The 25,704-nt window shown below is 46.5% G+C and overlaps 1 protein-coding gene across 1 annotated transcript in view; it reads right to left on the bottom strand.

The window, feature by feature from the left end:
- anxa6 (annexin A6) overlaps nt 1–25,704 on the bottom strand; it is a 102,106-nt gene that overhangs the window by 64,674 nt on the left and 11,728 nt on the right. Inside the window, exons 3-7 of the mRNA XM_078551200.1 lie at nt 14,329–14,425; nt 11,412–11,506; nt 6,754–6,867; nt 5,637–5,727; nt 4,023–4,102 (exon numbers count right to left, since the gene is read on the bottom strand). Coding sequence (XP_078407326.1) covers nt 4,023–4,102; nt 5,637–5,727; nt 6,754–6,867; nt 11,412–11,506; nt 14,329–14,425 — 477 coding nt within the window. The remainder of the gene's footprint in view (nt 1–4,022; nt 4,103–5,636; nt 5,728–6,753; nt 6,868–11,411; nt 11,507–14,328; nt 14,426–25,704) is intronic.

Raw genomic sequence — 25,704 nt, forward strand, 5'->3', positions numbered from 1 at the left:
GGGACTGGGACTAATTGGACAGCTCCATCCAAAGGGCCAGCACAGACACGATGGCCCAAATGGCCTGCTTCTGGGCCATGTAATTCCATGAAATGCAAATCCGCCCCCACAAAAATCACACAGCCTGTTTGGACGGTGACTGTGCACCTTGGCAGCCACCAGGTGAATTGGCCTCCTGGTGTGGACCCAATTCCGATGTTGGATGGTTGAATGGTTTTTCAAACAATGCTTGGCAGTTAACCGTCAGTCACCATCACTGGTGCATTCTCCATGGCAATACCACTTGCCAACCAATCAGCACTCTCTCCACATACGGTATAAGTTTCCCCTTATATCTGTATTCTTGAGAAGTGTCTTGATGAGTGCAAGACGGAAACCTTAGACTTGTCTCTTTTTCAGCAATACTCAACAAAAACCAATCAATCAAATATTTTATATGCACAATACGGGAAGGAGTAAAACATTTATTCATGCTGTAGTGAATGCAATTTTACTTCAAGCATTTCACAGAATATCACACCGTTAGTTACTATCTGCTAAAAAACCTTTCCAAATCCTGAGCGCATTTCTGTTTCCCAATTCCCAACTGCTCTCTGCTGGGAAGTCCAGGTGCATTGACGCAGGTTCAGAGTTGCCTGTGATGCCTCATGGTAAAATGACCTTCTGCCACTCACTGGGCAGAACCAGACTTGCACTAAGTGTTGTAGCGGGCGGGTAAAACTGGCCGCTGTAGTGAATTTTCACGCCGTATCGTCCCAAACCCACCGCATTAATTATGCATTCCCGGGATACACACTGTGTCTCAGTAGGCGGGCTCTGATTCACCCGCCACACTGTCACCTCGCCGCTTCATCACACCAGGCACCACATTTAAATTACAGCCGCGTTCAGGACTTCCAGCTCAGGACTGCAGCAAAGAAGACATGGCCCCAAAAGGCAAGAAAACTGCAGCCCTCGAGGGCCTTTTGGACACCATGGAGGCCGCTGTGATGTCCTCTACCCCCCCGCTCCTGCTTGGTAGGCAATGACAGTGGTGATCAGTGCCAATGCTGCACAGAAGAGGATGGCCATCCAATGCAGATAGAGGATGAATGATCTTATCCATGCAGCCAGGGTAAAGTAACCTTCTCATGACTCTAAACTCACACACTCACAAGCCCATCACACATTCACTGGCACCTCACTCACTGCCAGATCAAGGGACATCACCACCCATTCTCTCACACACACCCTCACATATCCGTCTGGCCTCATCTCCTCTGGAGGCTGCCTCCTCAGCCACTCCTGCTCCTATTCCCATGATCTGTGCCATTCAGGAAGATGACCGATTGGATTAGTGTGTTTCAAATTCATATTGTTCTCCAGGCTGAAAGGCTCAACTTCAGTCACTGAGGAAAGGCCTACATTGCGGTCTTCCTCAAGCATCTAGAGGGTTTGATAGGGTAGATGCTGAGAGGCTGGAGAGTCTAAGGATCACACTCTCAGAATAAAGGGCCAGCCATCTAGGACTGAGATGAAGAGAATTTTCTTTACTCAAAGGGTTGTGAATCTTTGGAATTCTCTACGCCTGAGGGCTGTGGATGCTCAGTCATTTAGTATTTTCGAGGTTGATATGAATAGATGTTTGGATTTTAAGGGATATGAGGAGCCGGAGAGAAGATGGAGTTGAGGTAGATGTTTAGCCATGATCTTACTGAATGGCAGTAATACTCAACGCAATAGAAAACCGTCCATTCAAGTTTGCTGATGACACAAAGATTGGTGATATTGTATGTCGTGTAGACAGGAGTATGAAATCAGAGACGCTAATGGATTAAGTGAGTTGGCAAAACTATGGCAGATGGATTTCAGTGTAGGTGGGTCTGAGGTCATCCATTTTGGATCAAAGAAGGATACAACTGAGTATTAGATAAATAGGAAAAAGCTAGGAACAGTGGAAGCCCACAGGGTTCACAGGTCATTAAACTGTCGTAGTCAGATGCAAAAACTAATAAAAAGGCGAATAGAATGTTAGGCGAATGAAACATTAGCCTTTATAACTCTGTGTGTATTACAGATTACTCAGTGAATCTGAGTTGCTGTGGCAACATACAGACATGTTATAGTCTGGAGCGATGGACAGAGGTGGTAGAGGCTCCAATGTTGTTTCCATCACATTGACTGACTAGGCGTCTCTCCCACTCTTACCCCCCGCCATTGACGTTTTTTGAAAGGATTTGCAGGTTGATAATCAACCAGTTTGGCCACATTTATGAATCCACATCAAGTCCTGGGGTGGAAGTTGAACCCAGAGCTTCTGGTTTAGAGGTAGGAACATGACCCACTCTGCCACAAGACCTGCAGCTCTCAGGGCTAGAGGACTAGAGTAGAACGGGGACCAAGTTTTGCTACAGCTATTGTTATGAACAATGTATATTTTTGTAAATTGAATTTATATATGTATAATATAAAAAGATATATATATATATATATATAAATTCAACTTAAAATACACACATGTTCGTTAAGAAAGGTAAGAACGGTTTCAGTTTCATTTAGGTTTTGTTTATAAACCTTAGACTTGTCACTGAAAGGTTTCAGTCTTTTGGGTTTGTTTTAATTGTACATTTTAATGAGGTTTTACAACCCCTGAAGTGAAAAAGAGCCTAAAAGGAGTTGGAACTTCAGTGCTTCGGGAAACAAAAACAAAAGAAGTTGAACAAGTTTTACTGTTGCCGAGTGACAGTGATCCAGTGACACAGAAACAGAAAAAGGCAGGAGTGGAGAGGGGGAGAATTCACTATGTGCGTCAGAGAGAGAAGACAGGGTTTAAGCTCTCTGAGAAGTAAACTACAAGGCTACTGGCACAGCAGTTAACTGAATAATCAGTTGTGGGACTCAGTAAAGTGATCAGTTTAGCAGAGATGCTGCTGGAGGACTGAGTTTAGGGAACTCATTTCTTTGCTCTGCAGCTGAAGGAACAGTGAGTTTAGGGTGCAGTTTTTGGGTAACTCAGGGAGAGATACGAGTGAACGCTCAGGAATTCCGGAAGAAAATGGTTTCTAACTGTGCCAGTCCCAAGCGAGAAGCCCGTGTGTCAAGCCAGTACTAACCCTACACTGGCCTATGTGCTTGTAAAGATATTGCTGGGGTAAAGGAATTGTGCGAATTTCAATCTTATTGTATTTGTATTGAGATCTCTCCAACCTTTTTGTCTGGTGTAATATAGTTCACTTTTCTTGTTTTAATAGATATTTTATTCTTTGTATTACAAGCTGATCAGCAGACTCCTGTGAATATGTTCAATAACTTTCCTCCAGTTTCAAAAACAATGTTAGGATCTATCAAGCCAGGCTTCACTCTTGGACCTGACTTGTCTGATATTAACAGCAGCTGGGATCATAACACTGTTCAAAGCCCTGGTTAGACCACATCTGGAGTACTGTGTCCAGTTCTGGGTACTGGACTTTAGAAAGGATATGTTAACCTTGGAAAGGGGGGCAGCACAGGTTCACCTGACAGTTTCCCAGGGCTCCAAGGTTTATGATGAGATATTACGTAAACTAGTATTCCGTGGAGTATAGAAGGTGATGGGGTGGTTTGATTGTGGAGACTTCAGGATTTTGAAAGGAATCGATGGAGTGAAGAGAGAGAGAGAGAAACATTTTCTGCTGGTGTGGGGGCGTCTAGGTCAATGGGGCATAACCTTAAAATCAGAGCCAGGCCATTCAGAGGGTGGGCGGAACACGTAGAAGATGCTCACTCAATGAATAATTTTAAATCTGAAATTGGTAAAACTTTGCTCGTCAAGAGATATGGAGCCGAGGTGAGGTATGTGGTTAGGACGCAGATCAGCCATGATCTCAGTGAACGGTGGAATAAGCTCAAGGGGCTGACTGGTCTCTTCCTGCTTCTAGGTTCATGCAAAATAATGGGCGGAGTTTTCTGCCCCCACCCGCCACTGGGAAAGTCAATGGGCTTTCTCAGTCAATGTGTTTTGAGTACCTCATTCTTACACACAGAATTGTCAGTGTAGCATTTACCTGCAGGAGAACCACCAACATCTTTTTAAAGTGTCCCGATGTGTCGCCAACGATATCTGCTTCCAGATCTGACTCATACTCTGTACGGGACACAAAGAGATTAAATATCGTTAGATACAAGGGAGGGGCTATTAAAAATGTTTCCGCTAGCAGGCTTAGAACTAGGGGCCTTACATATAAGATAGTCACTAAAAAACCCAACAGGGAATTCAAGAAAAAGCTCCTTCACCTTAAGAGTGATAAGAGTGTGTCATATTCAAGAGAGCCAGGTAGTGAAGGATAGTACTGGAATCAATCCTCACTCAACCTAACATTTACTTACAGAGTCAAACATTACAAGCATAGAACTCCTAATTCAACTGCACCCATTTTCACTGAGTGTCTCTTTACATCTGACCAAGTGAAAGCCCAATTAAATAATTAAACATAACTGATATATAATTAATTAAATTAGAACTTGCTACCACAAGGAGTGGTTGAAGTGTATAGAGCAGATGCATTCAAGAGAAAGCTAGATAACACAAGAGGGAAAAAGGGATAAAAGGATATGCTGATGGGGTTAAATAAAGAGGTGGGAGGAGGCTCGTGTGGAACATAAACACCAACATGGACATTATGGGTTGAATGGCCTGTTTCTGGGCTTTATATTCTATGTAAGGTATTGGGCTATTGGAAGAGAGTGGAATGATGGGCTACTAGGATGGGTTCAATCATCAGAAGGAGTCAGAGAGGAATTTTCCAGAGTATTTTATTCTCCTCATTGGCCCAGGGTTTTCTTACTCTGTTTTTTTGCCCCTCCTGGGAGATTACATGGCTACAGAGATGGAGGGAAGTGTCCAGTCATGATGCTCCAGCAATTGTGCGAGTGTGGGGAAAGGCTTGATGGAGCAGCAGGTCTTTTCTTGCCCACCATTTTAGTTCTGGATGAGTTTCAGATTACTCTAACAAGGAGCCGCCACAGATACAATGGGTCGAATGTCCTTCGTTTGGCTGTAAAATCATTATGTAGGTGTTGGAGGGGCCCTGACATCCATGGACTCATATCCAGAATGAATCAGCAGGGGCCAGGGGTAAATCAGTAACAACAACCTGCATTTGTATAGTGTCTTTTGCAGAGCAAATCATCACAAGGCACTTCATAAGAGTGTGATCAAACAAAATTCTACTCTGAGCTACATAAGGAGATACTTGGACAGGTGGCCAAAAACTTGGTCAAAGAGGAAGGTCCTGAGGAGCGTCTTAAAGAAGGATAGAGGGGCGGAGAGGTTCAGGAAGGGAATCCCAGAGCTCTGGGATAAGGCATCTGAAGGTATGGCCGCCAATGGAGGACTGATTAAAATCATGGATGTACTAGAGACCGGAATTAGAGGAGTGCAGATATCCCAGAGGGTTGGGGGACTGGAGGAGATGACAGAGATAAGGAGGGGCGAGGCCATGGAGAGATTGGAAAACGTGGATGAGAATTTTGAAATTGAGGCATAGCTTCCCTGTGAACCAGTCTGGGTCAGAGATGCAGGGGGTGATGGGTGACCAGAGGTTGGTGCAATTTTGGACACAGGCAGCAGAGTTTCAGATGAGCTCAAGTTTAGTGAAATCAGACAGCATTGACTGTACCTTCTTTATAAGCTTCAGTCAGCTCATGGATCTGCTTGTTGCTTCTTGATGCAAGAACTTCAATCACACACTTCTCATCAGTTCCAATTCCCTGCCAAGGGAAAGAGACACATTCAAACCAATAGATTGGGCACTTGTCCAGTCAGTAACTCAGTCATACAGATATATGGGTTCCGGGTTCAATTCCCAACACCTTCTGTTCTTCTCAATAGTGACCAGGGAAGTCTTTACCTCCACCTGCCCGTGACTTCTAGGTTGCCATCCCAGTACCCAGGTCCCAGTGCCACAACCATGAGGTTCTGATTGGTTGGGTGTCATAATTACATCAAATTATTTGCCATAATCAAATGAAAGAACTTACATTTATATAGCACCTTTCGCAACCTCAGTATGTCCCAAAGGGACACTGTTATAATGACGGAAATGTGGCAGCCAGTTTGTGCACAGTGAGCTCCCATAAGCAACCAAATCATCTCTTTTTTTTGTGATGTTGATTGCGGGATAAGTGTTGGCCCTGGGGCATTGGGGAGAGCTCCCCTGCTCATCGTTCAATAGTGCTCATGGATCTTTAATGTCCACCTTAGAGTACAGGTGTGGCCTTGGTTTAATGAAAGACATCACCTCCAAGAGTGCAGCACTCCCTCAGTACTGAGCTTCTGACAGCACAGCACTCCCTCAGTACTGAGCCTCCGACAGCGCAGCACTCCCTCAGTACTGAGCCTCCGACAGTGTGGCACTCCCTCAGTACTGAGCCTCCGACAGCGCAGCACTCCCTCAGTACTGAGCCTCGACAATGTAGCACTCTCTCAGTACTGAGTCTTCGACAGCGCAGCACTCCCTCAGTACTGAGCCCCTGACGGTGCAGAGCTCCCTCAGTACTGACCCTGTGACAGTGTAGCACTCCCTCAGTACTGAGCCTCCGACAGCGCAGCACTCTCTCAGTACTGAGTCTTCGACAGTGCAGCACTCCCTCAGTATTGAGCCCCTGACAGTGCAAGTGCTCCCTCAGTACTGACCCTGTGACAGTGCAGCACTCCCTCAGTAATGATCCTTTGACAGTGCCTTAACCGTCTCAATCTTTCACTGGGTCACCACGAGACCATGAATATATTTTTACCTTGATCGCATCGTTCAGCTCTTTGGCATCGTAAACTGCAGGAGGTTTCATGAGGCCAATGATCAGTCTCTCAAATTTTCCAGTTAGTTCATACTTCAGATCATCGATCAGGTCCTGTGACACAAAAATCTCATTATCTTCTTAGAAAAGACGGTACAGCTTTTTTGAACTCCTCAAGCCTGTTCCACGTTAGATTAGATTATGTCTGATCTGTATCTTAACTCTATCTACCCACCTTAGTTCTGTAACACTTTGAAACCCTAACCCAATGAAGAATCCATCAATCGCAATTTACTCCCCAGTTCCAGCAGTTTTTTTGGAGGGTGAGAGAGTTACAGGTTTTCGCGATGGTTTGTGAGAAGATGTGCTTCCTGACATCACTTCAAAATGGCCCAGCTCCCATTTTAAAGTTTAATCCCCTGTTCTGAACTCCAGAACAACAACGTCAACTTAGATCATTTGAACAGTCCTTTTATCCCCTCTATTCAAGGCATTACAAGCTTAGTTTATACAACATCTGGATGATATTTCTGCCCTTTCCCCATCCCGTCAAAAACAATTCCTTTTAACCTTCCATATTACGCTCCCGCTTATTCCCACTTGTTACTGATTTTTAAAAATTATTATATACGTTCTTGGGATGTGGGTGTCGTTGGGCTGGGCCAACCTTTATTGCCCATCCCTAATTGCCCTTGTTTAGAGGGCATTTAAGAGTCAACCACATTGCTCTGGAGTCACATGTAGGCCAGACCAGGTAAGGATAACAGATTTCCTACCCTACATGGGCATTAGTGAACCAGGTGGGTTTTTAAGACAATTGGCAATGGTTCATCATCAGACTTTTAATTGCAGAGTTTTTTTTAATTGAACTCAAATTCCACCACCTGCCAAGGTGGGATTTGAACCCAGGTCCCCAGAGCATTACCCTGGGTATCTGGATTGTTAATCAAGTGACAACACAACAAAGCCACCACAGCCCCGATCTTCATCACCTCGTCCCAAAAAATTTAACCCATTCAAAATTTGGAACACTTCAACAGGTCATCCCTTTAACCTTGTCTCCCTTGACAACCAAATGGTTCCAATGTTGGTATGATCCCAGTAAATCGCTTTTACAATGATTGAAATTTCCTCTCAGTACCTGCAAATAGATCAAATGGGACTAAGGATAGTGCTCTTTCAGAGAGACAGTGAAGTGCGATGGGCTGAATGGTCATCGGGTAGTGAAATGGGATGAAACAGAGAGTCCTTTCAGAGAGGATGGACACACCATGTGATGGGTTGATTGGGATAACTAAAACCAGCCATAAAACTCCAAGTGCATCTTGACAAACATCTTGTCCTGGCTACGATCATCACGTGTCTAAGTTGCAATTTTCAAAAATTAGGGTTTTAGAGCCATTTTAGGTTTCAAGAGGCTTTACCTAATGGCAAGGTATAATTAACCAAACCGTGATATTGTACAAATAAGCAGGTTCATGGATGTGTCATGAGGGTGTTAACACTGCACTAGCTAGTGTGCTAAAATTAGACAGAAACATAATTAAATCCCTTTTATAATCACACTGTCGGGGGAAGAGATTTCGAACATTGTAAGGTCAAACAGAGCAAGGATAGAGAGAGAGCCCACACTGGAGCCCACTTGTCAAGGCTGTGGATTGTAGAATCAAATGCAGAGGGCAGAGATGGCCCAGGTCTCTGCTGGTCAGCCCATCACATCTGTACTGCCTCTCTGCTAAAGAGAACTGGCAAATGACGTTAAGGGATGGGTCAGTAGAGATGCAATGGCAGACATCTAAAGAGATATGTCAGAATACATAGAATAGATACATCCCAACGAGAAAGAAAAATTCTAAGGGGAGGGCCAACCATCTGTGGTTAACTAAAAAAGTTAAAGAGAGTATCAAACTTAAAGAAAAAGCATATGGTTGTGCAAAGACAGGTGGCAGGTTAGAAAATTGGATAGAATATAAAGAACAACAAAAAATGACAAAAAAATTAATAAGGAGGGAAATTAGTGTACAAGAGGAAGCTAGCTAGAATATAAAGATGGACAGTAGGAGTTTCTATAGATATTTAAATAAGAAAAGAGTTAACAAAGTGAGCATTGTCCTATAAAAAGCGAATCTGGGGAATTAATAATGGAAAATAGGGAGGTGGCAGATGAATTAAACATGTATTTTACATCGGTCTTCACTACAGAGGATACAAGTAACATTCCAGAAATAACTGTAAATCAGGAAATGGAAGGGAGGGAGGAACTCAGGCAAATTACGACCACCAGAAAAGTGGTATTGAGCAAATTGTTGGAGCTGCGGGTTGACAAATCCCCAGGTCCTGATGGACTTCATCTTAGGGGTTTAAAAGAAGTGGCTGGTGGGATAGCTGATGCGTTGGTTTTAATTTTCCAAAATTCCCGACATTCCGGGAAGGTTCCATCAGATTAGAAAATAGCAAATATAACTCCTTTATTCAAAAAGGGGGGGAAACAGAAAGCAGGAAACTACAGGCCAGTTAGCTTAACATCTGTCATGGGGAAAATGTTGGAAGCTATTATTAAAGATGATATAGCAGGGCACTTAGTTAAATTCAAGGCAATCAGGCAGAGTCAAGATGGTTTTGTGAAAGGGAAATCATGTTTGATCAATTTATTGGAGTTCTTTGAAGGAGTCACATGTGCTGTGGATAAAGGGGAACTGATGGATGTACTGTACTTAGATTTCCAGAAGGCATTTATCAAAGTGCCACATCAAAGGTTATTGTGGAAAATAAAAGCTCATGGTGTAGGGGGGGTAACATATTGGCATGGGTAGATGATTGACTAGCCAGCAGGAAACAGAGTAGGCATAAGCGGGTCTTTTTCTGATTGGCAGTATGCAACGAGTGGTTGGAGTATAATGGAGTATAATGTGGGCAAATGTGTAATTGTCCATTTTGGCAGGAAAAATAAAAAAGCTTATTATCTAAATGGTGAGAGACTGCAGAGCTCTGAGATTCAGAGGGTTCTGGGTGTCCTAGTGCATGAATCACAAAAGACTAGTATTCAGGTACAGCAGGTAATTAGGAAAGCTGATAGAATGTTATTGTTTATTGCGAGGGGAATTGAAAACAAAAGTATGCAAGTTATGCTTCAGTTGTACAGGAATCTGGTGAGAACCACACCTTGTGGTACAGTATTGGTCTCCTTATTGAAGGAAAGATGTAAATACATAAGAAGCAGTACTGAGAATGTTTACTAAACTAATACCAGGAATGGGCGGGTTGTCTCATGAGGCAAGATTAAACAGGCTAGGCTTGTATCCACTGGATATCCACGACTAAAGTATCCAGTATTTACACATTCTGCTATCTAATCTTTACGCCACTATTAGCACCTTCTTTAGTCTGTCATTCGACCATTAACACTTCCTTTGTCTTGTGTCCATGACACCTATGTCAAATCTCTGCTGACTTCTATATTGCTCCACCCCCTCTTCAACAGTATAAAATTCATCACATTTTTACTGCTCTTCAGAAGAGCCATACGGACTTGAAACGTTAACTCTGTTTCTCTCTCCGCTGATGCTGCCAGACCTGCTGATGTCTTCCAGCATTTTTTTGTTTTTATTGCAGATTTACAGCATCCGCAATATTTCGCTTTGATTATATCCACTGGAATTTAGAAGAGTAAGAGGCGACTTGATTGAAACCTTTAAGATCCTGAGGGGTCTTGACAGGGTGGACGTGGAGCGGATCTTTCCTCTTGTGGGAGAACCTAGAACTAGGGGTCACTGTTTAAAAATAAGGGGTCGCGCATTTGAGGCAGAGATGAGGAGAAATTTTTTCTCTCAGAAGGTAGAGTGTCTTTGGAACTCTCTTCCTCAAAAGGTGGTGGAAGCAGAGCCTTTGAATAATTTTAAGGTAGAGGTAGATAGGTTCTTGATAAACAAAGGGCTGACAGGTTATGGGGGGGTAGGTGGGAGGTTACAGTTAGATCAGCCATGATCTTACTCAATGGCAGAAGAGGCTTGAGGGGCCGAGTGGCCTACTCCTGCTCCTAATTCATATGTTCGTATGAAAGAGCGATCCATTTGATCCTATTCCTTTTCTCCATTTAGCCCATCGCACTGTACTGTCTCTCCAAAAGAGCACTACCCTTCATCTCATTTGACCTACTACAGGAAAGGAAATTTCGACCATTATAAAAGCTATTTACTGGGATCATACCAACATTGGGACCATCTGGTTGTAAAGGGAGATGTGATTAAAGGGATGATCTATCCAAGTGTTCAAATTATGAATAGGTTTGAGTGGGTTAAGTTTTTTGGGATGAGTGAATGTATCGATAACAAGCGGGAATAAACTCAGGGTCAATGCGAGAAGCATAATGTGGAAGGTTAGAAGGGGTTTTTTGTTCAGAAAGGATTAGAATATGGAGTGTGTTTCCACAAGGGATGGCTGAATTCAAATCCATCACATTTCCAAGAGAATTAAATAAATACGTGCAAAATAATGCTGCAGGGAAAGGGGCTAAGAGCTGGCGTCAACAATGTGCAACTAACACCAGAACGGACTCCCCTCGGAGCTTGAACAGACATCTTTCTGGAGTAGAGACTTTATCAGAAAAGAACAGGCAAATTACCTTTCAAGAACACACAAGAACATAAGTAATAAGTTACCCTTCCATAAAGAGTCTTGTAACCCGCACAGATCTGTTGACGTTGAGCATTGGACCTGGAGGTCAGTAAGTCTATGATGGTTTCTTTATCGCTGCCTGTGGTCAATGCAAAAAGACAGGAGTTCAGTTCCTGCGCATTATCAACATTTGCCAGACAATCCAAGGCATGTTTAGTCCAGGGGTGTGCCTGCATTGATCGTTACAATGTCAACATTACCACAAGAGCCTGGGCAAGACTGGCTTAGCCTCCTGTTATACTCCCCTGCACCTGATCAGGAGGCCAAGGGCAGAGGAAGAAAAATCAAGGTGGGCCTTTCCCATCCAGGTCAAAGCAGTCCGCTTGATTGGCACCCCATCCACTACCTTCAGCATTCACTCTCTCCACCACCAACACAGTGGCAGCAGTGTGTACCATCTACAAGATGCACTGCAGGAACTCACCAAGGCTCCTTCAACAGCACCTTCTGAACCCATGACCTCTGCCACCTCGAAGGACAAGGGCAGCAGATACATGGGACACCACCACCTGCAATTTCCCCTCCAAGTTACTCACCATCCTGACTTGGAATCATATTGCCTTTCCTTCACTATTACTGGGTCAAAATCCTGGAACTCCCTCCCTAACAGCACTGTGGATGTATCTACACCAGATGGACTCATCAAAGTGGCAGCTCACCACCACTTTCTCAAGGACAGTTAGGGAAGGGCAATAAATATTGGCCTCCCCAGCAAGGCTCACATCCTGAGGATGAATTCTTTAAAGAAAGTGGGTCCTTTTGCTTCCTAGCAACTGATCAACTGGTACTGGTGGAGAATTGAAAGCAATTCCTTGAACACTGAGAAGTTAAAGCAGACCCTCCAAGTGGGTTTTACAGAATCCATACAGTGCAGAAGGAGGCCAATCGGCCCACCGAGTCTGCACTGGTCCTCTGAAAGAGCATTCTACCTAGTCTCACTCCCCTGCCTTAACCCCGTAACCCTGCACATTCTTTACAGGTAGTAATCCAATTCCCTTTTGAATACCTCGATCAAACCTGCCTCCACCACCCTCTCAGGAAGTTCATTCCAGATTCCAACCACCACGTGGGTGAATAAAATTTCCTCACATCACTTTTACTCCTTTTGCCAATTATTTTGAATCTGTGCCCTTTAGTTCTTGATATTCTCTTGAGTGGGAACAGTTTCTCACGATTTACCCTGTCCATACCCCTCAGGATCTTGAATATCTCTATCAAGTCTCCTTTCAGCCTTCTTTTCTCCAAGGAAAACAGTCCCAACCTCTTCAATCTATCCTCATAGCTACAGTTCTTTATCCTGGGAATCATTCTTGTGAATCTCCTCTGTACTCTCTCTCCAATGGCTTCACATCGTTCCTCAAGTATGGTGCCCAGAACTAGACGCAGTACTCCAAATGAGGCCAAACTAGTTTCTTATGCAAGTTTAACATGACCTCCTTACACTTGTACTCAATGCCCCTACTAATAAAGCCTAAGATACCACATGCTTTATCAACTGTTCTCTCAACATGCCCTGCCATCTTCAATGACTTACGTACATAAACACCAAGGTCCCTCTGTTCCTGCACCTCCTTTAGAGTTTGTCCCTTTATTTTGTACTGTCTCTCCATATTCTTCCTGCCAAAATGAATCACCTCACACTGCATTGAACTTCATCTGCCACTTGTCTGCACAGTCCACCAACAGGTCTATGTCCTTTCGAAGTTCACGACTATCCTCATCACAGTTCACAACGTTTCCAATCTTCGTATCATCTGCAGATCTTTAAATCATGCCACGAACACCACACTAGGTTATTAATATATATCAGGAAGAATAAGGGTCCCAATACAGGCACCTGGAGAACTCTATTACAAACCTTCCTCCAATCTGAAAAACAACTATTTATCACTACTCTGTTTCCTGTCACTCAGCCAATTTCTTATCCAAGTGCCTACTTTCCCTTTTGTTCCATGAGCTAGAATTTTGCTCATGAGTCTTTTGTGTGGCACTGCATCAAATGCCTTTTGAAAATCCATATACACATCAACAGCATTGCCCTTATCAACCTTCTAGGCTACCACCTCAAAAAACTCCAGCAAGTTAATTAAACATGATTTTTCCTTTGCGAATTCTTGCTGGCTTTCCTTAATTATCCTGCACTTGTCTAGGTGATTATTGATTTTGTCCAGAACTATATTTTCCAGGAATTTCCCTCCCACCGCACTCAGACTGACTGGTCTATAATTGCCAGCTTTATCCTTGAGGTTTAACAGTCGAAGATGTTTTCCCTTCATCGGAATTCTTTCTTGGGATTCGGACACCGTTGGCAAGGCTGGCATCTATTGCCTGTCCCTAGTTGCCCTGAGAAGGTGGCAATGGGCCTGATTTTGGTGAAACTGAGTCTCTTACTCAGCCTTTTCAGAGAATGGTGAAAACAAACCTCATTGTGTGGGTCTGGAGTCACATATAGGCCAGACCGGGTAAGGATGGCAGGTTTCATTACTTAAAGGAAACTAGTGAACCAGGTGGGGGGTTTTTTTAAGGACAGTTCAACAGCTTCATGGTCACTTTTTTTTTTAAACTGATAACCCACCCTTCGGCCAGGAGCTTCCAGTCCCACCTGCCGCAACAATCCTCATGAGTGGGACAGAAAATTTAACAGGCTAGCAAAAGGTCCGTTGACTTTGGGTGGGAATTTCCAGTCCCATGGTCCTCATGCTTTATTCACCAATTTGTTTCCTTTTTAACTGAAGTCTGATTCCCAAACTGCCCAGGCGGGATTTGAGCTCATGTTCTATGGTCCTGGTGTCTGGATAATCAACCCTGTTACTGAACCAATACACGATGGTGCTCACTAATGACTGTGCCCAGATGGCACCAGTTGCACACCAGTTTACTCCACAGAGGAGGCTTCCTTACCAAATCCCTTCATTGCGTTGTAGAGAGTTTCTGCATCTTGATTAGCAGAAAAGTCCTGAGCGGTTTTCATACTGCCTCTGTATCCGGATCTGCTGCCCTGTTAGAATTAAAAGATTGCAATTGCTGAGGTTAATTTTAAAAATATAATAAACCTCTTACACTCCCTCCAAGTCTCACACGCGCCATCCCGACACGGATAGACACTGGCCCGTTCCTTCACTGTCGCTGGGTCAAAATCCTGGAACTCCCTTCCTAACAGCACTGTGGGTGTACCTACACCACAGGGACTGCAGCGGCTCAAGAAGGCAGCTCACCACCACCTTCTCAAGGGCAATTAGGGATGGGCAATAAATACCGGCCTTGGTAGGAACATCAACGTGCCCAGAATGAATTTTAAAAATACTTTATACATTGCCCAGTGAGGGATTCCCATCGTCTTAGATTTTCATGTGATCGAACAATTCAGAGCACTTGATATTGCGTTAACAGTCACCACATTACAGCAACTTACAGTACAGAGAGCGGCCATTCGGCCCATTGTGCCTCTGCTGGTTTTTTGAAACAGCTGTCCGATTAGACCAACGTCCTTGCTCCCTCCTCAGATCTCTTTCAAGTATTTATCCATCTTTTGAATGTTCCTATGAATCTGTTTCCGACGCCCTTTAAGGCAGCGCATTCTCGATCACAACAACTCGCTGGAGAAAAAATATTCTCCTCGACTCCTCTCCCACTCTTTTGCCACAAAGTGTGAGGTGAGAGTCACAGTGCACACCAGACATGTGGAGAGTGTAGCGTGCTTAGGTAGAGCTACAGCTCCCAAGCCCTCCACCATTGGGAGTATTACTTAACCCAGACTGGATATGACAGGATGCCAGGGTTCCCACCCAGCCCCCAGCAAAAAAGTAGGGGTGAGGCCACCTTCACCTCAGCAGCTTGCCCCACAGCCATTGACACTTGAAAGAGAGTCAATCGGTTTAAGGCAGGACTTCTGTTCCCAACTGGGCAGGAAGTCCCACCTCAGAGAGCTGCCAGCCAATCAATGGCTATCAGCTCTTTGGTCCCAGTGGCGCCATTGGGAGCAGTGGCCGCTGCTGGGACTACAACAGTCCCACCAAGGAGCCGGGGCCAGGGTGAAAAGTAAGTGGGTTGAGGGGGTATCACCAGGGCCAAGCTAGATGCCCTGGCAAGAGGGTGGAGGTTGGGGTCCAGGGTAGACAGTTGGGGAGAGGGTGGGGTGTGAGGGGAAGGGGGGGTTAACTTGCTGGGTGGGGTGTGGCATGGAGGGGAAAAGACATGACATGATGTGGGGGAGGGCCCCTCCCATGGGCCCCAGAGGCCAGTTGAGGAGGCAGCCCCAACCACCCTTGCCAGCCACCAGCCCGTGCAGTGAGAGCTGCTAGGCTGGACTCTTAATGTGGGCCTCTCCCGCTGCTGGTTAAATCCCAGTTGCAGGGGGGTTGAGGCTGTTAATTGGGCCTTTAAGGGCCTCAATTGGCTCACATCCAGGCAACCCGGCTGAAACCTTCCCTGCTGCTGGTAAAATTGCAACAGGGTGGGCAGATAGCGGACACAGTGCCCACGGCATATTATAGCCCCCCCGCCTGCCAACCGGGGGCATAAAATCCAACCCCTCATGTCTGGGTCTGTTGTAGACTCATTGATAGAGACTGATAACTCTGATTAGACAAACAATTGCATTAACTTTAGCTTTATCTTTGTATCTGATAAGGAATCTAATAATTTAACAATGGCATAGGAGTCAAGAGAGGAGGTGGTGAGGTAGAGCCGGGTGTCATCAGCATCCATGTGGAGACTAACTCTGTGCTCTTGGGTGATGTCACCAAGGGGCAGTATGTAGCTAAGAGATAGGAGGCAGCTAAGAGTAGATCCTTTGTATCATGTCACCATCAGGACGGCAGAAGGTGAACAGGTTCAACCTTAGTCTTTCATTAGGAATAAAAACTGATGAAGGGTCATCATCGACCTGAAAGGTAACTCTGTTTCTCTCCACAGATGCTGCCTGACCTGCTGCGTATTTCCAGCATTTGCTGGCTTTATTTCACATTTCCAGCATCTGCAGCTTTTATAAACTGTGGCCTTTCTGCATTTGGCTGTTCCTGGCATATCCAACGACCATGATTTGTCTTGAACCCACAACCCACTTAAATAAAATCAGAGAACCGAAACAGAGTGGTTTCAGCACAGAAGGAGGCCATTCAGCCCACTGTGTCCGTGCAGGCTCTCTGCAAGATCAACTCAGCTAGTCCCACTCCCAAACCTTTTCCCCGTAGCCCTGCACTTTATTTCTCTTCAGGTAATCACCCAATTCCCCTTTGAAAGCCATCATTGACCCTGTCTCCATCACACTCTCAGGCAGTGCATTCCAGATCTAAACTACTCACTGCGTAGAAAAGTTTTCCTCATGTCATCATCGGTCCTTTTGTCAATCACCTTAAATTGATGTACTCTGGTTCTCAACTCTTCCACCAATAGGAACAGTTTCTGTCTCACTATCCTGTCTCAACTCGTCATGATTTTGAACACATCTATCAAATCCCCTCTCAACCTTCCTTTAACTAAACTGCTGACCACCCGGCTTCCCCTCCTGGTCACCATGTTAGTTGATATTATTAATGATTCTCTCTTTGCGGGTGTTGTCCCTCTCTCTGTTAAATCTATCATCGTCACCTCTCTCCTCAAAAAACAACATTTGACCCCTCCGTCCTTGCAAACTACCATCCCATCTCCAACCTCCCTTTCCTCTCCAAAGTCCTTGAATGTGTTGTCACTTCCCAAATCTGTTCCCCTCTTTCCTGGAACTCCATGTTTGAATCCCTCTAATCAGGTTTTAGCCCCGCTACAGTACTGGAACAGCTCTTATCAAAATCACAAATGATATCCTATGTGACTGTGACATAGGTGAACTTCTCCTCCTTGTCCTTCTCAACATGTCTACAGCCTTTGACATGGTCGACCACACCATCCTCCTCCAATGCCTCTCCACTGTTGTCCAGCTGGGTGGGACCGCTCTCACCTGGCTCTATCTATCTGTCTATCTAATCATAGCCAAAGAATCACTTGCAATGGCCTCTCTTCCTGTGCCCGCACTTCAGTATTGCTGAAAAAAGAGACGTGTCTAAGCTTTTCGTCTTGCACTCATCAGGACATGTCACAAGAATACTGACAACCATTCGCTGGCTCATTCCTCAGGGCAATGCCTTGACCAATCAGGGTCAAGTTGCCTGGTTTAAATTTCAAACAATGCTTGGCAGTTAACTGTCAGTCACCATCACTGGTACATTCTCCATGGCAACACCTCTACCAGGGTCCACTTGCCAACCAATCAGCACTCTCTTCACCTATGGTACAAATTGCTGTTTTCCCCTTATTCTTGTGAGGTGTTCTGAGCAGTGACGAAAAGCCTGGACATGTCTCTTTTTTCCAGCAATACTCCTGCCCCTGCACTTAACTCTGGTGTCTCCCCAGGATCTACCCTTAGCTGCCTCCTATCTCTTAGCTACATGCTGCCCCTCGGCAACATCACCCAAGAGCACAGAGTTAGTCTCCACATGGATGCTGACAACACCCAGCTCTACCCCTCACCACCTCCTCCCTGGACTCCTATGCCATTGTTAAATTATCATGCTCCTTATCAGACATCCAGTACTGGACAAGCAGAATTTATCCCCATTAAGTACTGGGAAGACTGAAGCCATTGTTTTCAGTCCTCACTCCAAACCTCATTCCCTACTTACCGACACCATCCCTCTCCCTGGCAACAGTCCGAGGTTAAGCCAGTCTGTTTGCAGCATTGGTGTCACATTTGACCCTGAGATGAGCTTCCGACCTCACTATTCACGCCATCACTAACAGACCACCTACTTTCACCTCTGTAACATCGCTTGACTTCACCCGTCTCTGCTCATCTGCTGCTGAAACCTTTATCCATGCCTCTGCTACTTTTGCACTTGACTATTCCAATGCATTCCTGGCTGGTACCCTCCATAAACTTGAGGTCATCCAAATTTCTGTTGCCCATGTCCTATCTTGCACCAAATCCTGTTCCCCTATCACCCCTGTGCTCGCTGACCCACATTGGCTCCCGGTCAAACAACATCTCAATTTTAAAATTCTCACCCTTCTCTTCAAATTCTTCCATGTCTTCACCTCTCCCCATCTCTGTAATCTCCTCCAATCCCACAACCCTCCAAGGTATCAGCGCTCGTCTAATTCTGGCCTCTTGAGCATCCCCGATTTTAATCTCTCCACCACTGGGGTCTGTGCCTCAGTTACCTGGGCCCTAAGCTCTGGAATTCCCTCCCTAAACCTCTTCAGCTCCCTACTTCTCTTTCCTCCTTTAAGACACTCGTTAAAACCTACCTTTTTGACCAAGCTTTTGGTCATCTCTCCTAATATCTCCTTATGTGGCTTGGTGCCATATTGTGTTTTCTAATGCCCCTGTGAAGCTCCTTGGGTCTTTTCATTATGTTAAATGTGTTATATAAGTTGGTTGCTGTTGTATTCCCTAAGCAGGACAGCTTCTCCAGCCTGTCCACATAACAGAAATCCCTCATCCCTGGAATGAAGGACCAATCTTTTCTGCACCCTCTCTAAAACCTTCACACTTTTCTATAGTGTGGTGCCTAGAATTGGTCACAATACTCCAGTTGAGGCTGAACCAGTGTTTGATAAATTCCTATAATAACTTCCTTGTGCTCTATGACCCTATTTATAAAGCCCAGAATCCCACGTTCTTTTATAATCACTTTCTCAACCTGTCCTGCCACCATCAATGATTTATGCACATGTGCCCTTAAGTTTGGCAGCATCTGTGGAGAGAGAAACAGACTTAACATTTCGAGTCAGCACGACCCTTCTTCACAGCTTCTTTCCAGCATTTTCTGTTTTTATTTCACATTTCCAGCATTCGCAGTGTTTTGCTTTTATTGTAGAGGAGACGGGAAGTATTTTTACGCTGGTGGAATCTGGCACCAGCGTGGGGACAGCTGGCGTGAACAGCAGGAATAGATGGGAGTGGCCGATGTGTATCTAACTTTTCTAGCACTGCACCGAGTGTGGCACTGGGCTGTTACGGGAAGAGCAGTGACTTGCCTAAGATACTTTACATGACGGCAATCGCTGACTAGTGCAGTGCCAATCTTAGTTATCAATGCGAGTCCAGCATACCACTTCAGATACAGCCATTGAGGAGGCCTTACTTAAATAGAATGACTAGCTACACGCTGAACTCAAACCTCATGACTGCTTCATCACTGAAACCAACCATATCTGCCAGATTCTGTGCAAGGTTCCTCAATCAGTAGCTCAAAGAGACAACCTCTGTGTAGGCCTCAGTTGGGGAATAGGCCGGAATTTTCCAGCACCCCCCACCACCGCGGGGCCCAGCGAGCCATTGAAATCTCTGTTCACATCGGCGGGGCGGGGAGATGGAAAATTCCAGCCACCGTGTCCAATTCTGGGCTTCCACTTTAAGAAGCATGTCCAGGCTTTGATGAGGGTGCAGGGAATGCTACCAGGAAAAGGGGCTTCAGTTAATGTGGAGAGACTGGAGACGCTGCTATTGTTCTCCTCAGAACAAAAGATGGCTAAGAGGAAATTCGATAAAGATGTTCAAAATAACGAAAGGCTTCCCTGGTTCCGTTTTGATGCTTAAAAATTAATAATATTTGAAATAAAAGTGTGCATTTTAATTTCCACCAAGCTCAGCTGATGTCCGGAGCCTGTGTCTGCCTGGGAGGACAGACGCCAGAGTAAGAGTAAGACCCCACAGTGAGAGTGGGTGAAGTTGTTGAGGCGGGAGGGGGCTGCGGGGGGAGGCAAAAGAGTTGATGACGAGAAGGGGCAAAGGGGGAGTTGTTGAACGGGGAGGAGTGGGGGGGGGGAGAGATTTTGAGCAGGGAGCCGGGTGGGGAAGAGGTGTTTAGTGGTGGCAAATGGTTTTGTCGACTGGTCCCATGACTGTCCCGCTATTCGCCACAGCACCTGTTCAAAGGACCTACTCTAGTGGAGCACGTCCAAGGAAATCCCAAATTAGCCAATTGGAACACTGAACTGAATGGCCAATCAGAGCACTGAAAGACTGACCATTGAGGGCAGTAAAAAAAGTGTCCCATTGATGAACTGTTTGAGGAAAAGAAAATTCACCTCCCCGTCGCCATTGCTGCCTCGGACCCCCAGTGATCGGCCTGTGACCCCAATAAAGGTCACAACCCCTGGTTTGGGAACCCCTGAAATAAGTAGAAATCCCACTGGCAGGAGAGTCAGTAACCAAAGGACACAGATTGAAGGTAATTGCTAAAGAAGACAGGGGGAGATGAGAAATGTTTTTATACAGCAAGTTGTTACGATCAGGAATGTGCTGTCTGAAAGCAGATTCAATAATAACTTTCAAAATGGAATTGGATAAATACTTGGAAAAGAAAAAAAAAAAAGCCAGAATACAGGTGACGAGTAGGCGAGCGGGACTAATCGGATAGCTATATAAATGCAAGTTGTCGTCTGACACTACAGGGCAGTGCGGGAGTGCTGCACAGTCAGAGAACCCACCTTCCAAATGAGACGATAAACAGGGGCCCTGTCTCAGGTGGACACTATAATTAGTAGGAGTCCAGACCAACATTTCCCTCCACAAAAATTAGATTATCAGATCATATGCCTCATTGCTGTTAGTGGGAGCTTGCTGTGCACAACTTGGTTGCTGAGTTTCCTACATTGTAACAGTGGCCACACGTTTCAAAAGGAATTGATCTGCTGGGACACCTTGAGGGCATGAGAAACGCTATAGCAATGGAAGAATGTTCCCAACTGAAGGCAAGAATTCCAAAAGGGTACTTGCATTTATAGAGGGATGTCCCAAAACACTTTACGGCCACTTAAGTACTTTTTGAAATTGTAATACAGGGAAAAATAGCAACCCATTTGTGCACAAGATCCACAAACAACAGAGATAAATGACCAATTAATCAGCTTCAGTGACATTGGCTGAGGAATAGTTATTGGCCTGCAACAGGCTGGAAAGAAGTTCCCTGCCCTTCTCTCAAATCGTGCCCTGGCATCTTTTTCTGCCCATCCAAGAACGACAAACAGGCCTCAGTTTAATGTTGCCTCTTGAAAAGACGGCACCTCCAACAGCACTGAATTCCCTCAGCACTGCACTCAGCCAATCAGCCTGGATTCTGCGCCAAAGTTCCTGGAGTGGGACTTGAGTCCACAACTTCCTGACCCCAGAGGCAAAAGGGCAACCCATAAAGTCACGTGGAGCAGGACATTGGTTAGAGTTTTGGCCGATGACTATTTCATCAGCCAATCCAGGGTACACATGCAGACAGGTGCAGGGGTGGGGGGGTCACATGTTAACGGGCACAGCTCCCAGACACTGGAACAATGTTCAGTGCTGTGGGTTTGCAGGGGGAACTTTTCTCTGCTCCTGTATTTAGTGAACTCTCAGAACATCAGAGAATTGGCTTTGGGAGATCTTTGTTGCTCTGGGCTCTCATTAGAATGTCACAGGTTGTTTCCAGCTGTTGGTTTACTCAGTAGTCCGTGTTTATCGACACTTTCTGGACCAAACAGGAAAGATTTCCCCCCGAGCGGTAGAGGAATGTTGCACAGGATGTTTGTCCTGGGGGGATGAGCAGTCCCAGTCTGAGGAGACGGATCGATCTCACGGAGGATAACACAAGCAATTAATTATTACATTCACCACAGCCGGTAACTGGGCAAGGAGGGGAACTTGTCTTGGAGAGAACTTGATTAGATTATGGGGGGTAGGCAGAATGTGGATTTGAGGCCACAACCAGATCAGCCATGACCTTTATTAAATGGCAGAGCAGACACAAGGGGCCGAATGGCCTGCTCCTAATTCACATTCAGAGTTTAACAATAATGCAACATGTGTTCCCAACAAACAATATCGCATCACTCCACTGAATCCAGGTGACCATATCACCCACTGTAATTCCTGAAGATATGCGGCATCTTTAATGCAGGAGGTTGCCCAGGATGTCGCTGGTCCTGCAACTAAACCTGGGCGGGAGGTTTTGGCAGCCAAGAAGCTACAGATCAAGCACTGAATGGCAGAACAGGTTCAAGGGATTATGCAGCCTACTCTTGTTTCAACACACCCCACACACACACCCGCCCTACACACACACCTCCCCCCCACACACACACCACGCCCCCCACACACACCACCCCCCACACACACACACCACCCACCCCCACACACACACCACCCCCCCCCACACACACCACCCCCCACACACACACACCACCACCCCCCACACACACACACCACCACCCCCCACACACACACACCACCCCCCCCACACACACCACCCCCCCTACACACACACCACCCCTCCTACACACACACCACCCCCCCACACACACACCCCCTCGACCCCCACACACACACCACCCCCCCCCCCACACACACACACCAACCCCCCCCCACATACGCACCACCCCCCCCCACACACACCCCGCCCCCACACACACACCCCCCCACACACACCCTCCCCCCCAACACACACACACCACCCCCCACACACGCACCACCCCCCCCCCACACACGCACCACCCCCCCCCCACACACACACCACCCCCCCCACACACACACCACCCTCCCCCACACACACACCACCCCCCCCCACACACACACCACCCCCCCCACACACACACCACCCCCCCCACACACACACCACCCCCCCCCACACACACACCACCCCCCCCCACACACACACCACCACCCCCCACACACCACCCTCCCCCACACACACACCACCCCCCCACCCCACACACACCACCCTCCCCCACACACACACCACCACCCCCCACACACACACACCACCACCCCCCACACACACACACACCACCACCCCCCACACACACACACCACCACCCCCCACACACACACACCACCACCCCCCACACACACACACCACCACCCCCCACACACACACACCACCACCCCCCACACACACACACCACCACCCCCCACACACACACACCACCACCCCCCACACACCACCCCACCCCACACACACACCACCCTCCCCCACACACACCACCACCCCCCCCCACACACAACACCACCCCCCACACACACACCACCCCCCACACACACAAACACCACCCACACATACACACCCCACCCACACATACACACCCCACCCACACACACACACACCACCCACACACCCCACCCACACACACACACACCCCACCCACACACACACACACCCCACCCACACACACACACACCCCACCCACACACACACATCCCACCCACACACACACACCACCCACACACCCCACCCACACCCCCCAACCACACCCCCCCCACCCACCCACACACACGCCACCCACACACACGCACCCTCCCCACACACCCCCGCACACACACCCCCGCACACACACCCCCGCACACACACCCCCGCACACACACCCCCGCACACACACCCCCGCACACACACCCCCGCACACACACCCCCGCACACACACACAAACACACACCTGCACACACACACCCGCACACACACACAAACACACACCCACACACCCGACACATAGCTCCCCCTACCCCTCACACCACACCCACCACCCCCAGACACACACCACAGACACACACAGTTATTGCTCACATTGCTCACTTAACATGTTAAACTCCTGCCTAATTGCAGCTTAATTTCAAAGAGGCATTCATGAATATAGCCTGGACTCTTTAGGTTTGTAGGAGAAGACCAAGTGGTCACTCCTACTCCTAATTCATATGTTCGCATATTTGTAAATTTAAAGTCAATCTTGCTTACACTGTGGTATTCAGAACAAGGTAACAGCAACCCACTCTAAACTCTGAACGCAGTGACAGATTCACCAGACATCAAGGTTAGAGACTGTGGCAGAAGTTGGTGCAGTGGGAGAGGCTGTCAAGTGTCGAGATTCAGAGAGTTATGAAGAGGCATAGAAGCGATCATTAGGGAAGGGACAGAGAGAAGAGGCAGAGAGACAAAAACAACTTGGATTTATTTGCACCTTTCACATAATAAAACATTCCAGGAGTTTCACAGGAGCATTACAACTTGACATTGACTCAGGTAAAAAAACATTAGGACAGTTGACCAAAAGCTTGCTCAAGTAGGTTTTGAAGAGCGTCTTAAAGGGGGGAGGAGAGGTAAGAGATGCAGAGAGGTTTATGGGGGGAATTTCAGAGCTCAGGACCTTGGTAGCTGAAGGTCGACTGTCAATGGTGCAGTGATTAAAATCAGGGATGCTCAAGAGGGAATAATCGTGAGTCAAGGCATAGGCAACAGAGTTTTGGATGATCTCAAGTTTACGGAGGGTAGTGTGTGGGTGGGAGGCCAGCCTAGAGTCTGATGGAATAGTCAAGTCTAGATGAAAGGAAGGCGTGGATGAAGGTTGCAGCAGCAGATGAGCTGAGACAGGGCTAGATCGAATAATGTTCTGGAGGCAGGAATTGACAGTGCTAACGATGGTCTGGGCGAGGAGAGATAGAGAGAGGGAGAGGGAGAGTGGGGGAGGGTGGTTAGAAGAAAAAAATGAGGGACAAGAGGCAGGGGGACAGAGAGTGAGGGACACTAAAACTGAGAGGGGCCAAGAGAGAACAGCGAGGAAGACAGAAAAAAACAAACAGAAAGAGACTGCAAGAGCCAAATGTGGAGGAAAATAGATAAGGGGATAGAGACAGAGAAGGTGACAATTTAACAGCAAAGCAGAAGATATAAAGAGACAGAGTGTGAAGAGGCAGAGAAACAGAGGGAGATTGACAGAGGTAACGACAGACAGACAGATATAGAGCGGGACTGACAGGGTGTGAAACAGGAATGAAACACACAGGGAGAGGGAGTGTTCTAACTAAAGAGTCAGGCTAATAGGTTCCAGAAAAGTTTTGAAATGTGTATTTTTAACTGAGGATGAGACAATCCATTGGTGTTGGAGTCTCTTTAATAAAGCATGTAAACTTCACTTTGAGTTTTACGGTACCAGTTAGTGACATCATCACATAACTAGCAAGCCCTGGTTTAGCGGGGATACAGTCTGCCGGGTTGAGAGTTCTCCAGGATTCTCCAGGATTCTCAGCAATCTATGAGGAGCTGCCACTTGAACACGGGAACGATCATTTTCCAATTTTGGGCAGGCAGCCTCATTGGGCCAAGAGCGCATTTAAGAATCTAGTCACACACTCGTCGACGACTAGCCGACCACTTATATGAGAGAGGGAGATCAGAAAATTCTCTCCTGTAGGCAGCAAATCGCTTAATGCAGGTTACAAAATGCAACCTAAAGACTAATGGAATGTTAGACTTTATCTCAAAGGGAGGGGCTGGAATACAA

Source organism: Cetorhinus maximus, chromosome 10 (genome assembly GCF_964194155.1).
Source record: "Cetorhinus maximus chromosome 10, sCetMax3.hap1.1, whole genome shotgun sequence".
NCBI lineage: Eukaryota > Metazoa > Chordata > Chondrichthyes > Lamniformes > Cetorhinidae > Cetorhinus > Cetorhinus maximus.